At 41.5% G+C, this 17968-nt stretch overlaps 1 protein-coding gene across 5 annotated transcripts in view; it reads left to right on the forward strand.

The window, feature by feature from the left end:
- The window catches only part of TLE4 (TLE family member 4, transcriptional corepressor), a 325462-nt gene that overhangs the window by 266519 nt on the left and 40975 nt on the right, over positions 1-17968 (forward strand). For 4 of the 5 annotated variants that reach the window (XM_029616577.1, XM_029616585.1, XM_029616605.1 and 1 more), the window contains 3 exons: positions 7809-7928; positions 8914-8967; positions 16346-16498. In XM_029616577.1, coding sequence (XP_029472437.1) covers positions 7809-7928; positions 8914-8967; positions 16346-16498 — 327 coding nt within the window. The remainder of the gene's footprint in view (positions 1-7808; positions 7929-8913; positions 8968-16345; positions 16499-17968) is intronic. The other variant, XM_029616594.1, reaches the window with a different exon arrangement.

The raw sequence follows: 17968 nt of genomic DNA on the forward strand, positions 1-17968 counted from the left end.
TGGATGTCAAGAGACTTGTCAGACAGTATCTGGAGGTTTCTGAACCTTTTCAGAAGACGGATTGCCTGTTTGTCCTCCATGGCGAAAGTAAGCAGGGCATTTCCAGCTTCATGGGCTACAATAGCTCGCTGGATTAAGGAGATGGTCACGGCTGTGTATATGGATGCTGAAAATCCATTTTCTATGCAGGGTCAAGCTCAGGCAGTGTCATGGGAGATTAGATTATTGTCTCCTGTCGGTATCTGCCGAACTGCAACATGGTCCTCCTTACATACTTTTTTCCAGGTTTTATCGTCTGGATGTGCAAGCCCGGGAGGACACAGCCTTTGCACATGAGGTGTTGACTGGACCGAAGGCAGCCTCCCACCCCATTGGGGAGTAGTTTTGGTACATCTGACTGTTCCTGAGTCCATCTGTCTACACGCTAGGAAATGGAGAAATTACAGCTTCCTGCTCTCGGCTGCCACATGAGTGTGTCAATAGTCCTTCCATTGGGCTCCGGATCCCAAGGGATTGCTTGTAATTTGCATCCAGTCCCTAGATTGGGATACTTAGATTCTTATGTGAGTTCAGTGTTTTTCTTGTTAGATGAGTACAGTTATGGTTGCCTGTTTTTAATCAAGTGTTTTGCTAGTCTGTCCACAGTTGCTTTTGAAGAGAATATTGGCAGGCTGTGGTCACTGCGGGAGTATTTGCTGGAAGTGTAACTATAGCCATTTATCCTCAGTAAACTGTGATTTTTATTGGAACAACACTCTTGGTGTGAAGATTACATTGTTTTTCAGGGACTGAGGTATAGGATCCTTTTGGACCTAGGAGCAAGTGCTGACCCTGATCTAGAAGAGCTCCCAGGACTATTGTGAGTTTTAAAAGGACTCAACAGTGCTTAAAGGTGGCCCCTACTTCAAAACCAAGGAGGATCCTGGAAAGAGATTTACAAGCTAAAGGGAGCTCAAACTTTCTGGCCAGTCCAGTGAAGGATCTGTTCAGATCCTTGGAAACAGGAATGGTACCACAAGATTGGAGAAGGGTCGCTGTGGTCCCTCTTGAAAAAAGTAACAAAGGAAGTTGGAAACTACAGGCTGGTTAGCCTTACTTTGGTGGTGAAACAATTAATAGAAACTCTGCTGAAAGAGAATATTAAGGTTGCAGAAGTTGAGGCAGCATGGTTTTACCAAAGAAAGATAGTCAAATGATTTTATAGATTTTTTTTGATTGGGTGACTAGAGAATTAAATCAATAGCATGGGCTGGTTGTTTACTTTAGTTTCAGCAAAACCTTTGGTACCAACCTGTATAAGAGGCTCGTGAATAAAATGAGCAACCTGGGAATGGGATTGGATTAGAAATTGGTTGACTGAGTGTAGTAGTAAATGGAAGTCATTCTGAAACGAGAAAGTTGATTAGTGGAGTATCTCAGGGATTTAGTTTTGTGACTGGTTCTGTTCAATATCTTTGTGAGTGAAATAACAGGTTGGATGAAAAAGTTCTATTTTGCACATGACACTAAGATCTGCAACAGAGTAGACACCCGAGAATGAAGAGTAGTTAATGCTTACACTTTTTGGCATTTAATCAGTCATACATTTGGAGTGCAGAAATCCAATGGAGTTTTATTTTATGGGGGTAAGAGATTGAAGAGCACAGACAGGGGAAGAGATCTTGGGTTGATAATGTCTGATGTCCTAAAGATAGCAAAGCAGTGTGACAAGGTGGTTGTTAGGGCCAGAGGGGATGCTAGACTGCATAGAAAGAGGCATAACCAGCAGGAAAAAGGAGGTGGTGGTGCCTATATACAGGTTGCTAGTAAGATCTCACCTGGAGTGCTGGTTCCATTCTGGAGGCCGTATCTCAAAAAGGATTGATAAAAGCAGTTCAAAGAGAGAGGCAACCAAAATGGTGCAGGGTCTGCTCTAAAAGTCATGTGAAATGAAACTTGAGAACCTGACTACATATGCCCTAGAGGAGAAAGGGATATGATTATAGACAGGGTCAGTGTCTGAGATGTATTAAAAATTCAATACAAGTTCCTTTCCAATGGAAAGGAACTTGTAGCATTAGCAGGGCTGTTGCTTCCATTAGGTGAACTAGGCGGTTGTCTAGCGTGCCAACCCATAGGGAGTGGCAAAATTGCCAGCGTGAGCCTCTGATCATTGGCCAAGAGCAGAGCCTAATCTTTCTGCGGCTGAAGATGAGTAGAAAGGTCTGGCAAGGCTGCAAGTGGAGCCCATCCCACTGGCGGCCCAAGGCTGAAGAGTCCAGGAGAGTGAGAGAGGAAACTTGTATTGAGGATGTGTGAAGGAGGGAGTGAGGGTGTAAGAGAGCATATGTATGTGTGCATTTGTGTGAAAGTATATATTTGTGTGAGAAAGAAAGCATGTTTGTGTGGGTCTGTGAGTGAGAGCATGTGTTAGTATATATGAGAGTGAGGAGAAAGTTTGTACACAACCACCCCACCCCCACCCTCACCCCATCAGCTAACCCACGACATTGTAATTATTAGATATCCTGTTTGTCAGCTCTTTTGAAATATTCTTTTTAATGGAATGATTTTGCTATTATTGTTTTATATTTCTTGATATTTTATAAATGGCAGTATCCTGTTTTTCCATTGTTGCACTGCATTACAGTGTCTGTTGTGGTTTCCAGTTCAGTTTCTGTCTACATATTTTTAATTGTTACTTTATGGTCTCTCTCTCTCTATTCTGTATTGGTGAGAGTCTGTCTTTGTTCTGCATGTGGTGATTGAACTTGAATATTCTGCTAGCCTGTAGATTCTATGTAGGGATCTATAGCAGCTAGGCTTGTTCTGTTTTCCTAATAGGAAGTGTATTGGAGTTTAAAGGCCTGGTGTAATATTTACAACATTGCGCTTTTATAAGTAGGGTTTGTTATTGATTGAGTTCTGGCAGTTAGTGCTGATTTGGTATGAGAGGTTTACTATATTGTAATTGTAATTCACTTTACTCATGACTTTGAGTGCCAAGCCCACACCTAACATATTACAATGGGCCTAATATGATATGGGTTCCAAGCATCTTTTTTTGTTTTAGCAGGGTGTTTTGGTTGACAAACAATATTTATTATTTTCATTTTTTTACCTCAGAAAAAATGTACTTTGTAGATATCCCAAAAACCAGATTTGTTTGTGGTCCTCAACTATCATTGCCTACTTCATCTTTGGCATGCAAGAACACCATGGTAAACAGTGTTTTCAGAGGTACACACACATAAAAGAGAAGAACAAGATGAAGTTGTGTTTAAGGTAGCCACACCTTCATTCCACGAATCCTCTCCTGAATGCAGCTCCTTTGGAGCTCGTTTGAATCATACTTGGTGATGCACTTTGTCTAATCAAATTAAGTGTTATTTATCTTTTACATAGGTTTTGAGTCACATCTAAAGGATTTTCTATTCCTGTTCGGATGTTGACAATATCTTTAAAAAAAATCATTTTATACACTTATTTTATAAATTTGTTTTAGCATGAAATTTAAGGATGTTTTAGTTGTAAAATCCTACTTATGTGTGTAATTTTAATGTAAACTGTTTTGACCAATATTTTATTGAAAAAGTGGTATATAAACAATTATAAATAAAATAAATGTTTTTTAATTTGAATTTTGTGATTCAAGGGTTCATTTTGTCCAATAGTTCGGTGGTCAAAGAAGAAAAAAATCACTGCTTTAAATTTAATTGGAAAAAAGCCAAAGGCTTAGGATAAATAATGCTAGTTAAAAATCACTTATTTATTATTTATTACCAGGGTGTTTTTTTAACTGTTTCCTAATACAGTGCATGGAGTAATGTATAGAGTTATCAAGTGGTTTAAATCCATATGATAGTGAAGACATCATAGTATCTTAGCACAGGGATGGGTTGAAGAGGCAAGACTGAAAGGATAGAGGAAATAGTGCGGTACATATAATACAGTCAATCAAATGTACATATAATACAATCAAATATACAGTACAGTTCAAAATGTAGTGCAATACAAATGAACAAAGATAGATTAACAAGTAGGTAGCATGCTGGCTATAGTATATATATGCAGTTTGCTAAGGTCAATACTGCTGACCATGGGGGTCGGAGGGTAGATTTGATGGAAACACTAGATAGCCAGGTGACGGAATACTAATATATTCTTAGCCCAGCTGGCCTCTTTTGGGAAGGGAATTCCAGAGCCTAGGGAGGAGCAGGGCGAGGGTGGATGTGTGGGTTCAGGCCAGCCTGAGATCTTTAGGGCAGGGAATTGTAGGAGAGCCTTTATTTTGGATCTTAGCCTATGGGTGGGTTTATAGGTAGACAGGCATTTTTTCAGATAGGTAGGGCCTGATCCCTTTTGCAATTTGAAGGCAATGCATAAGGATTTGAATTTGTGCCAGTAAGGAATTGGCAGCCAGTGAAGGCCCTGGAGAGGATTAAGGAAATGTAATCCCTGTAACTGCATCTGGATAACATCTAGGCAGCAACATACTTCACTAGCTGTAGGTGATACAGGAGTTTTTGTGGGAGATCTATGTACGGTATGTTGCAGTAGTCCAGGAAAGGACAAACGCATAATTCAAAGTGGCCAGATGACCTTTCTCCAGGTACGATGTTATCTGCTTGAGTTGCCTGAAATGGTAAAGGGCATTCCTAGCAACTATGGATATTTGAGAGTCCACGTTGTGACACCCAGGCTTTGGACTTCGGGTTTTATTGTGAGGGTGGCATGGTGTTGCTGAACATCAATTTCAGGTCATCAGGAGGGGTAGGGTTGGTATCTAAGACTAGTACTTCTGGTTTACTCGATGTTGCCCATTTCCAGGTCTCTGAGAGGCTGTCTTGGTACATGTGGGTACCAGTGACATAGGAAAGTGCAGGAGGGAGATTCTGCAAGCCAAATTTAGGGTTTTAGGTAGAAAGCCGAAATACAGAACCTCCAGGGTAGCATTCTCAGAAATGCTCCCCATTCCACATGCAGGTCCCCGGAGGCAGGCAGAGCTCCAAAGTTTCAATGCATGGATGAAATGATGGTGCAAAGAAGAGGGTTTTAGATTTGTTAGGAACTGGGCTTAATTTTGGGGAAGGGGGGACCTTTTCCAAAAGGATGGGCTCCTCCTTAACCAGAGTGGAACCAGGCTGCTGGCACTAACCTTTAAAAAGGAGATAGCGCAGCTTTTAAACTAGATCATGGGGGAACGCCGATAGATGCGTATAGTTCGGAATGATGCATCTTTGAAGGATATTAAGAGAACAGGGAAGATAGGGCATCCCAGTAGAGAGGTTGCAATAAATTCCACTGGATACCAGGTGCCTTTAAGTAAAGTGCAGAAAGATTCCAAATTACCCCTGTCAACTGATGAGCAGGTTGTTAATACAAACAAGAAACATACTTTGAAATGTCTATATATAAATGCTAGAAGTCTAGAAAATAAGATGGGTGAGTTAGTGTGTAGCACTGGACAAAGGTAGATATACCTGGTAGAAGGAGGATAACCAATGGGACACTGTGATACCAGGGTACAACTTATATAGAAATGATAGGATGGATCAAATTGGTGGAGGGGTGGAATTATATGCTTAAGATAGCATTGTGTCAAACAGGATAACATTTCTGCAGGAAACAAAATGCAATCTGGAACCTTTATGGATAGAAACTCCAGGTGAAAAAGGAAATAAAATAGTAATTGGGGTATAGTACTGCCCACCTGGCCAGAATGAACTAACAAATAATGAAATGCTAAAAGAAATTAGGGAAGCTAACAAAATCAGCAGCACAGTAATAATGGGTGATTTCAATTCCCCCAGTATTGACTGGGTGAATGTTATATCAGGACATTCTAAAGAAGTAAAGTTCCTAGAAGAAATATGACTGCTTCATGGAGCATAAGTAAGCTCTGGAATTTGTTCCCAGAGGATGTGGTGAAAGCTAGTAGTATAGCTGCATTAAAAAAAAAAAAAGGTTTGGACAAGTTCCTGGAGGAAAAGTCCATTAACAGTCAAGGTAGAGTTGCATAAATCCGCTGCTTATTCTTGAGATAAGCAGCTTGGAATCTATCTACCCCTTGGGATCCTGCCAGGTACTTGTGACCTGACTTAGCCACTCTTGGAAACAGGATACTGGGCTTGAGAAGACCCTTGGTCTGACCCAGTATGGCAAGCCTTGTGTTCTTAGATGTTTGCTTTTTGTCCTTCGTGGCATAAATTATATCCCAGAAATGGGAAGACCTGAGCTTTATCAGTGAAGATCAGGGGTGGCCAACTCCAGTCCTCGAGAGTCACAAACAGGCCAGGTTTTCAGGGTATCCATAATGGATATGCACAAGATAGATATGCATACAATGGAGGCAGTGTGTGAAAATCTTTCTCATGAATATTAATTGTGGATATCCTGGAAATCTGACCTATTTGTGGCTCTCGAGGACCGAAGTTAGCCGCCGCCCCTGATAGAGATGAAGCATTGGAGATTGGATTTTCTGATTTTTGTCAAATCGGGAGTCTCTGAGATGTTGAACAGGGCTGGGGAGAGGATTAATCACAATGGGGTTCCGCATGGCAGGTGTTTGTCAGATGAGGAATGGCCCACAATGACATTTGTTCTTCCTGTTACAAATAATCGGAACCAATTTAGGGCTGCACCCCTGGTACCAGTTTCAGCCTATCTGTCTTATCAGGCTGTCGTTGTCAGTGGTGCCGAAGGCTGCTGAAAAATCAAGTAGGATTAGGACAGAGGGCTTTCCAAAGTCTGAGAAAAGATGTCAGATCCAGGACTGTTTAAATTAGTTGGAGGGAAGCTGTTTTGTTTCATTTTTCTCTGCCTAGTCAGTTGTAGCATTTTTAGTTTTACATTAATCCATGATTGTGTTGCAGGCTATAGGTACACTTTGCAACTCCTTGTTAGATTGATGAAGTTTTAATCATTAGTTAGCACCAAGCCACAAGCTCTGCTCTGATACATATGTCTTGATGGCAGAATATTTTTGAGCCAACTTTGGATGTTGTATAACAGAAACTGAATGCAAGCTCCAGAGTTAAACAAGATTCAGTGTTTTAGCAGAACAAAATGTCTGCAAATTTAGCAAACACATTATAAAACGCTTATGCACTGTACATGCTTTTTCAGAAGTTAAGAAGATTAGCAGTAATCAACAGACACCTTTAAAGGATAGGCATAGCTTCACTAAGATTCACAAATATATAAAAGTTATTATATATTCCTCTAATTTTATTATTATAGCAATGGAAATGCATTTACTCCCCCCCCCCCCCCTCCCATGTGCCTATAACTTTGAGGGAACATAACCTCCAGGTCAACATTCCTGCAATTCTGTTGGACAATCTTTTTGACTTAGTAACATTTTGATAACAGTTAATGATCCTTATTCAATAAAGGTGGATTGTAGATGATCCCTGGAAGACGTGATCTAGCAAGAAAGTGATAATCCAATTAATTAAATATCCAGCAGCAGATTCTTAAATTTGTTTCTTAATGGAAATGAATGTCAGTCATGCTCTAGAGCTCATTGCATATATGTTGCATTGAACATTCTTCTTGGGTTGGATATGGAACAATATTTTTCTTTCCAGGGCCGGAGGAGGATTGCATTTTTTTCTGTTTTAAATAATTGGCTAATTGTCAAATTTTGTTAATTTGTACCTTCGCGTAGCCTCATAAAGCAGCTGTAGCGGCTGAAATACTAACAGAGTCCTGATCCAAAGACTGCCACCAATTGCCATCCTGGCTGTACTGAGATAATACCACTAGCCATCGCCTCAGGAAGTAAAAGCTAACCTTTGTGGCTATTTTCCCTTCTCTAATTTCAGAGCTCTTCTGTATCTCCATCAGCCAGTTTCAGAGCCGCAGAAAAGCACAGAAGCTCAAGTGATTATTCCTCAGACAGCAAGAAGCAGAAGACGGAAGAGAAAGAGCTAGCTGCTCGCTATGTAAGTAACAGCAGGGCATTGCCATTGTGCTGAGCTGCTCAACCTTTACCAAGTTCCTGCTGTTAAACAAAGAATTGTAATGAATGGGAAGAATGCTGTGACATTGCAGTCCCTCCCTTATTTCCCATTATGCCTTCATACTGTCAGCTGTGTTCAACATAGACTCTTTTTTTTCTCTCTCTCTCTCTGTGCCCAGTGATAATTTTCTGCCAGGTTGCCGACCTGGAACCTTTTTGTTCTTCCGTTTTTCCCATTGTAGCTTGAATAGAAAGTGGAGGCTGCCACTGGCCTTGACCTGGTACCTTTTTTTTTTTCCCCCCGCTGGAAAATTATCACTGTGCTTGTCTCCTCATCTTTAAAGCCTTCCATCTTCATGTCCAGTACCTCTGAATCTCGTAGTTTACTTTGCGTGCAGGACACCACCTCCCTCCACCCGACTCCATTAAGTCCCCCTTAAAGACATATTTTCAGAGAAGCATTTCACTAGTCCCTCCTAAAGCAATCACTTCTGTGATCTACAACCAGCTTCCCTAACCTCAAAACTCTTGCAGCTCTTCCCTTTTGCCCCATTTAACCTGTAATCTCTTTGGGGAAGGGAACTGTAGCATTAGTGTTCACTGTATCCCCATATTTGCTAGTGTGGTTTTTGACTTGTATACTGCCAGTGCTATGTAAAAGTAAAGTAGACATTTACCTTAAAGGCAAACCTAATCTGAAATTTAAAAAACTGGAGTGGTCCCTCTCTTCTCTTTGTAAACTTTCATGGTTGATTTATCTATTCAAGGCAAATGAAGCAAGCAACAGCTGTGATTTGGCAGTTTGTACAACCCCCCCTTTCTGTTGAGTGCTTTGGTTAAAAGTACTGTGTAAGAATGATGGCGATATTGTAACTGAGATTGAAAAGTAAGGAAATGTGGAATATGGAGTGCATCTTCAAAGCAAACAGAGCAAGCATCCTTGAAGCGCTCTTGTTTTACCCATACAGGATAGTGATGGAGAGAAAAGCGATGACAACCTGGTGGTTGATGTTTCCAATGAGGTATGTAGTGACTTGCTTTCACTACCCGCCATACACTTGCAATCCTGTCTTTCTCAACTTGATAGTTGGATGGTGCTAGTGGGTGCTTTTCCACAAGTGTTTCCTACAATCTGACCATTTCTGGTCAAATTTTAATTTAATTCTTTGTAATTTTGTCTGGAGCTCTTTAACAAAATCCTAATTATAGATGCGCTTTTTTCTGCTGTCTCACCCTAGACTGTACCGGTGTACACAGTGCAACATGCTAGAGTGAAATCAGTGGCACTTCAGGAATTTTTAGCTCTTCCCTTCAGGATGTCACTTCCTCCCTAGCACCAGTCTTATTGGTTTGGGGTAAAAAAAAAAAACAAACTTTAGTATTTTTATTTATTTTTATGCTTGTAGCCAGTTTGCCCCAGCAATTTGCTGCTTTCCCACTCTGTGGGGAACAATTGATCAGATCTGTCTAGTTGGGCCACAGCATTAGGGAGAACCCTGCTTCAGCTGCTCTCCTCCAGAGCTTGAGAAGTCTGCTTCCAGTTCTTCAGTGGCTTTGGTGACCATTTTGAATTTTTTTACCTTGGTGCAGGCTTCTGCTCCACAATCTCAGATCTTTCATGGTATGGCAGTGAAACTCAGTAGGGGGGAACTTCAGGAGTTGTTCTGCCCCGGAAGTCTGGATCTTGTCACTGGGCAATGTTTTGGTCCTTGGGCTGGTCATCAGCCCTCCAGGCTTCTCGTCCCCCTTCCCCCCCCCCCCCCCCCCCCCCCCAATGTAGACATCTGTTTCAGCCCTGAGCTCCTTTGCGCTTCTGCCATTCAAAAGGGGCAGATTTCACTCCCCCACAATATAAGAAGTTAGCCTGCTCACAAACTGGGAAGGCAGATTTCCTGGTCAGCACAGAACTGTATGATTGCTAGAATGTAGGAACCCAGCAGGACGTCTAACTGCTAGTGTTGAACCAGCTCAGAAACTCTGGAAACAGATACTTCTGTGATTGGGGTGACTCGTCAGACACAAGACTGGGGATTCCAAATAGAAGCCCTGGTTGGCACCAAGGGGTTCCCTGTCTGGTTCCCTGTCGATGGGGGTCAGATGTGGTCAATGCTATTACCTTAAGAGCCTGCTCTTATTCTGTGGCTCAGTTCATGTGTCAGGGTTAATCCAGACTTAGTGGGAAAACAGAGTTCCTTCCTTCTTTGACCCAACCTGAAGTCCAAGCCAGAGACAAAAGTGGCCAAAGCCCCCGATCCTCCCTATTCAGGCACTTTGAAATCCCTCCCCCAAAACCCTCAGGTCATTCTTTTGGTGGGAATCGGATTTCCCACTGTTGAAAGCTTGGGACCCATGTAGGATTCTCTGACAGAGGTCTCCAGATGTGTAGCTGATAATTTTGTGGCCCCACTTCCCTTGTTGGGAGGGCTTCTGGTTACCGTCTGAATTTGGGGCATTGAAAAGGGGAACAGGAGTCAGAAAACACAGATTCTGCAACATGTCAGACATGGATTTGTTTAATGAGCGGGTGACCTGAATGCTCAAACTTGTTTGTTTATTTCATGTTACTTATAGCCCTTAATCGCAGCACCAGCCATTCTAGGTGGGGGTACAAAGTACATAAATATTCACAAATCACACAATATAACAACATGAAAATAAAACACACAAAACCTACTACAACACTTAGTTGAAGGCTTGCATAAAAAAATATTTTAAGCTCTTGTGAACTGTTTCACATGTAGCTTAGAACGCGTTTTCAGTGAAAGAGTTCCACATTTTAGGACCCACTATAATCCCTCGTTGAAACAAGTTTTGCTTCCGTGATTGATAGAATGAACATTGGGTCCTGATCTTCAGATCATAAAGTACATTGAGGGGCATAGGAGCCAGTATATCTTTTAAATATTGAGGTTTCGCCTCATGTGCAACTTCAAAAACCAATAGTAGCACTTTAATTCATTCTGTATTGCATGGGTAATCATTGCAATTGCTTTTAACACGGGAATTTTGTGATCAAAGTTTGAGTTAAAAGGAGCAACAAGGGAATTCACAGGAGGATGCAATCTTTGGAGAGTGACTAGATTGTTTTCCATACGTCTGTGATGAGGACCGTGAGCAATGACTGAGCCAGCCTGTACAAGAGGGGGATCCACCCTTAGCCTGGAGGGCTTTGAAAGAAAATGATCTAAGCAGATAGATAAGCCATGGACCTTGTAAGAGGCATATCTATCCCAGTTGAGAATTTTTTTTTTCCATTTGATAATCTGGATACGATGGAGTCAAATCTTAAGTGATCATGTGAACTTTGTGTTTTCCTCCTCCTGGCAGCAATATGTTTTCTACTCTGCATTCCCAAGTGGTCCAACAGATGGAGACTGACCTCTCGATCTCTCTTAAATCCTGATCTCACTTACTGCAAAGTACCTTTTTAATATTGCCTATAAATTAGTGGCCTTAGCAGCAAAGTCTGTGACATGAAGAGTCACAGCCAAGAGAGGACTGTGATTACGACTGAGAGCTGTTTTTTTTATCTTTCAGGCGTTGCCTTTTGGGACAAACTGGATAAGATAATGCTGAGGCAAAGAAGGCCATGTTGGCCTGGAATGTATCCAGAGATGAGAGTGGTTTGCACCATCTGGTTTGGAAGGAATTTGTCAGGTAGCAGCCAAAGGGGACATAGAGGCAGGGGCTCTTATGCTTCTCAAGAACAAAGCAAAAGTGGTAAACCAGTGGCAGCTGAAATGCCCCCATTTGTGCAGCGCTCCTAACACAAAAGTCAGGATTAGGGGGCAGGTTAGCCCTTTTTCTTCCCATTATGGTCTTGGTCTGTTCTGAACTCATCCCAAATATTGTGAGGAATGGATGTTATATATAGAATTTGTTTGCCTTCTAAGATGCATGTTTCTCGGTTCTAAGACTTTTCAAAGAGACTGTGATACTGGACTCTTTAAACATTTGATATAGGGGTGAAAATAAATGTCCCACAGATGGGATTATTCCTCCAGTTTTTCTTATTTGTGGTTCATTTTCAGTGCACAGTACTGCCCCTTGAATTAGCATCTCTGCCAAGAGTGTTTTACCAAGGTCTTAGTGACAGCAGTTTTAATTCCCAGACTATATCTGTACCCATACCAATATAACTCCTTGATCAAGACCTTCCTCATTCCAGACCTTCATGATGACAGGGAACATAGACATTTCAGACCCGCAACTGGATCATCAACTGAGAGGTTCTGCTCCACCCCCCTCACAGGACCCCACATTCAGTTGGGGCAAGAGGCCAGACCACATCTGGCATGGTCAGACTTCTAGAGGATAAGATCCCTGCAGTGATAGAAGAGGTCTGGTGGTGTCCATAGCAAAAGCAGTGGCTGTACCTTTTGGCATTCCTGGTGTCCTTCATACAGATGGTTCCCAGGGTCATAGCACACACAAAACGAACTGTAACACAAACTGCTGAAGCATTGGAATCTGCCCGAGAGAGACTTATTCTAACACATCAACTTGCTGTGGACGTAAAGAGCTTGCTTTCTTAGTGAACTGTGCTAAGAAAATTTGGCAAAGAATACAGACATGGGCACAGAATGGATCTCTATTTTCATTGATTCAAGCCAGCAGAGGTAGGGAGCCATCCTGTGGACTTTATAGATCCAGTGCTTCTAGTCTTCCAGTGTATGTGAATTTTCTGTAAATGATGGCAGTGTGGAAAAAGACATTGGTGGCCTTTCAGCCATAGGTCCACCACAAAAGATGTGCAGTTGAACAAATGTGAAAGGACAACCAGCCTCAGTGCTATGCTAGAGACTGCCAAGATTTTCACATGGCCCAGCTAGCCTATCCATAATCTTTTTGCAGGTCATTTGGAAAGAAAGGGGATTCTCAGGCAGATTGGAAGGGAAGAGAAACACTATATGGCTAGAATGGAAGATGAAAGCATCCACCTTCCAGCTCATCTGTGAAAGGTGGGGCTCTCTGGCTATGTGACTCACACCATGAAGGTTAGTGAAGGAGAGGACCACAATACTTCAGGTTCAAAGACCCTTGGGAAGTGAGTATAGATGCGCTCACTCACAGGTGATGCATGCACCTTCTCTAAGTGACTGATGACCTGATGTCCATGCTGGAAAAAATGGTTGAAACTATTATAAAGAACAGATTTACTGAACATTATTGATGGCTTAATGGAACATTATTGATGGTTCAAAGGGACAAAATCAACATGGATTTAGCCAGGGGGAGTCTTGCCGCACCAATCTGCTACATTTCTTGAAGGCATGAATAAACGTGGATAAAGGTGAGCTAGTTGATCAGGTGTATCTGGATTTTCAGAAAGCATTTAACACAGTACCTCATGAGAGACTCTTGAGGAAATTAAAAAGCCATGGGATAGGAGCTAAGTTCTATTGTGGCTTGAGAACTGATAGAGAGCAGGGCTAAATGCTCAGTTTTCTCAATGGAGAAGGGTGAATAGTGAGTGCCTAATGGATCTGTACTGGGACCATTATTTAACATATTTATAAATAACCTAGAGATGGAAACACATGAGGTGATCAAATTTGCTGGTACAGAATTATTCAAAGCTATTAAATAAGATTGTGAGAAATTGAAAGAGAACCTTTTGAGACTGGTAGACTGGGTATCCAAATGGCAGATGACATTTAACATGGAAGAGTGCAAAGTGATGCACGTAGGGAAGAGCACCCCATATTATAGCTACACTATGCAAGTTTCCACATTAGGAGTCACCACCCAGGAAAAAAAATCTAAGCGTCCTCACAGATAATGTTGAAATCCTTTGCTTAGTGTGCAATGGTGGCCAAGAAAGCAAATAGAATGCTAGGAATTATTAGGAAAGGAAAGGAGAATAAAACAGTATATCGTAATGCATCTGTATTGCTCCATGGTGAAGACCTCACCTTGAGTATTCTGTTCTGATCACCACATATCAAAAAAGGATAGCGGAATTAGAAAAGTACAGAGCAGGGCAACCAAAATGATAAAGGGAATGGAACTATTCCCCTATGAGGAAGGACAAAATAGGTTAGGACTGTACAGCTTGGAGAAAAGATGGCCGAGGGGAGAGATGATGGAGGTCTATAAAATGTGTGGAACGGAATGGGTAACATGAATCTGTGTACTCCTTTTCAAAAAGTACAAAATCTCTGGTGCATACAATGATGTTACTAAGAGACAAATAGGAGAAAATTTTTTTTCTCAATAGATAATTAAACTCTGGAATTTGTTGCCAGAGGATGTGGTAAAAGCTGTTAGTGTAGCTGGATTGAAAAAAAAGCTTGGACAAGTTCCTACTACTACTATTACTTAAAATTTCTATAGTGCTACTTGACGTATGCAGCATTGTTTACATGAGACAGGTTCTGCTTAATAGAGCTTACAATCTAATCAAGACAAACATATAGGTCAAGAGATTTGGGGAATTTCATATAGTAAAACAATGGTTAAAATTTGTTAAGGCTAAAGGCAGACCAGGCTTAAGTTCCTGTAAGAAAAGTCAATAACCATTAAGGTGGTCTTGGTGAAATCCATTACTTATCTCTTGGTTAAGCAGCATGGAATCTGAATTTTTGGGATCCTGTCAGATAATTTGACCTGAATTTGGACACCTTTGGAAACAGGATACCGGGCTTGATGGAACGTTGGTCTGACCCAGTTTGGCAAATCTTATGTTCTTATGTGGTTCTACCTGGTCAAATTCAGGAGGGTTTTGGAAAGGCGCTGTCCAGATCTCATGATATTTGTGACACTAAGACTTCCAGGACTGATATTATCAGTGTCAGACTTGCTGGAGCTCACACTAGAATTAGGACATAATCAGGATCCACTGTTTCATTCAAACCCTGGGTGCCTGCAACTGGAAGATGAGGACTAGCTAATGAGTTATTTCATAAAGGTCATTTTTTGCTTTTCTGGCTCAGGAAAATCCTTCACCAATGAATCAAATCTCAAGAAGCGTACTCAGAAAAATGTGTTGTCTTGTGACATAAGAGCCATTTGGCAATTCAAACTGCCATTAAGTTTGTTTTGGAATTATCATCGGATATCATAGGCAAAGGCATCAAGGGGAAATCGCTCAAGATTTCAGGTAGTGGAAGTTGCCTTTATTAGCAGACAGGAAATTATTTCTCTACTCACCAGGACTTTTTTTTTTTTTTAATAGCCAAATTCATTTGGATAAAAGTGAAACTCGTACCCTCCTGGAACCTAAATTTGTTTTTAAGGGTGTTTATGAAGGTTTTTTTGTTTGTTTTTTTTTAAAGCAACTGAACTTTCTCCTTATTTCTTCATATCAAAAATGGTGTTTTTAGTGGCTGCTTGCAGAGCCACCAGAGTAAGTAAGCTGCAAGCTTTGTCCTCAGTATCTTTCAGTTCTTTCCTGAAAAGATAGTACTTAAACAGTACCAACCTTAATATAGCATAGGTCAGTTTAACCTTCTGTCCCATTTGAGGTATATCTTCTGACGCTTCCTAGAAAAGGGATTATACTTAATGTAAAGAGTTGTCTTAAATTCTTTCAACATAAAATTGCCACATTCTGTAAAGCTGAGCAGTTGTTTTCTGCTCTGTGTAGCAAATAAGCGGCAATTCCCTTGCTGATGATTCCATTGCTAAGTGGGTAAAGAATTGTAGTTTTGAGGCCTTCCAGATCGGTAACTATCTGATTCGTGTTTTGAGAAGAGGAATGGTTATCTGTCAGGCAGGGAATAAAGGCTAAGCTGACTGGAGGTCGATGCACACATTCGAGACGGTGTTGTATGGACATGTAGACATCAACCGATGTGGCTTTTGCATGCAGAGGTCTCCCTAGAAGTGGGCTGGTATAGGGTCCTATCTGGTACAGTCTGGAGTGGAAAGCCACAGAATAGAGTTACTTTTCTGATAACTCCTTTCTGTTAGTCTCACGACAGATTGGACCAACCTGCCTCGTGTATCTTGATTGTGGTACAGAGTTAACGTATAATGCCAAACTTTCCATACAGTTAAGGACTACCATGCAAATAATTTAGACTGGTGCAGGGGAGGAGGGAGGGCAGGGAGTGTCCTTATTTTGAAGGGAGGAAAGAGAGGAGCTAAATGTTTCTAAAGTGCTGCTGGTTTCACCCCAGTAGGTGGTGCTGTTCTCATCATGTCTAATCTGATGTGAGGCTAACAGAAAAGAGTTACTAGGTAAGTCATTGTTTATTAAGCATTAGGTATCCTAAATTGATGAGGGAGCAAAACCTTATTCCCCCCCAGTAACACAGCTGTGTAGCTAAACATTTATTGTCAATTGTGTATATGTGAGAATGTGTATACAGTGATAAATGTACATGATTACTGGCCTATCGGCCCATACCCTTGAGTTCACACTGAACTTGTAATCTGTACTGTGTTCCTTGTTAGGATCCCTCTTCCCCAAGAGGAAGCCCAGCACATTCTCCACGGGAGAACGGCTTGGACAAGACCCGCCTGCTGAAGAAAGATGCACCGATCAGCCCAGCCTCCATTGCATCCTCCAGCAGCACACCTTCCTCAAAATCCAAAGAACTTAGTCTTGTAAGCAGCTTGGCGAAATCTTTGTCCTGCTGTTAGTGTCTTGTATATTGTGCACTCGGTATAACAATAAGGGGTAAATGTGGTTCGCACAAACTCTAAAATGTACATGGTATGTTGGGAGAAGTGACAAAATGGGAGGGAAGTTAACTAACTGAAGGAGCAAGCCAGACCAACAGGCCGATACAGAAAAACGCGTGGGAGAGCCAGCGAGCGCCCGCTCTCCCGGCACACGCACAGGCCACTCTCCTGGGCGCGCGATTCAGGAGGGTGGCCTATGCAAATTAGGGCTGGTGGTAAAAGGAAGCGCTAGGGTCACTAGCACGACCCTAGTGCCTCCTTTTTGACAGGAGCGGCGGCTGTCAGCGGGTTTGACAGCAGACGCTCAATTTTGCCAAGGGCCGATTTTACATTTTTTTTTATTTTAAAATGTCTTTAAAATTGTGGGGCCTCTGACTTAATATCGCTATGATATTTAGTCATAGGATGTACAGAAAAGCAGGTTTTTCTGCTTTTCTGTACACTTCCCCGGCGCCGGCAGAAATTAACGCCAGCCTTTGAGCAGGCGTTAATTTTTGAAAGTAAAATGTGCGGCTTGGCTGCACATTTTGCTTTCTGGATCACGCGGGAATAACTAATATGGCCATCAACATGCATTTGCATGTTGCAGGCGCTATTAGTTTTGGGGGGGTTGGCCGTGCGTTTTTGATGCACTATTACCCCTTACTGTATAAGGGGTAAAGCTAGCGCGTCGAAAACGCATGTCCAAACCCGGGCTAACAGTGCGCTCCATCGGCCTGCAAATTAGATAACTTCCTTCAATAACTCTTGTCATATTTGCATCTGTGTAGGGATTTTCTCACATGGTGGTACTGATATTATCTTGGTTTGCCTTTCTCTCATTTCATTCTCTTAGTTACTTTTTTTTTTCAGTAACAGAAGATGGAACAGTATAAACATTTTTGTAGGACTTTACTAATCCAGATATAATATGTTGGTATGATCCTGTTTAATAAACAATTCCGAAAAAAAGGAACAGTAGCACGCAATATTGAAAACGTTCTCTGAACAGCTTCAGCACAGAGCGCATTAAAAAAATGCATGCAAATTGATCCAAAGAATATTTCTTTCTAAAATAACTCGTGGGAGGAGAGTTATCCCCCTCTGCCCCCCCTCAAAAAAAAATACTTTCCAGGGTTTCCTTTAAAATTAAAATCATAATCAACAGGGGAGTCTGCATTGTACAAAAAACACACAGTGGTTAATAAGTACCACATCCATATAGTGTATGTTGCATAAGCTTCCCCAGCCTCCACTCTCAGGTGCGTCTGTGGTGCAGTCTCTCCTGTTACAATACAAGCTTCAATAGGGACTCTAAATACTTAGCATTTTTGTTTTTGACCCCCCCTTTCCCTTACTAAGTAGTAACAATACATTCATCTCTTCCTTTTGTTAAAATTGATGAAAAAAAAA

This window comes from Rhinatrema bivittatum, chromosome 1, assembly GCF_901001135.1.
Source record: "Rhinatrema bivittatum chromosome 1, aRhiBiv1.1, whole genome shotgun sequence".
NCBI lineage: Eukaryota > Metazoa > Chordata > Amphibia > Gymnophiona > Rhinatrematidae > Rhinatrema > Rhinatrema bivittatum.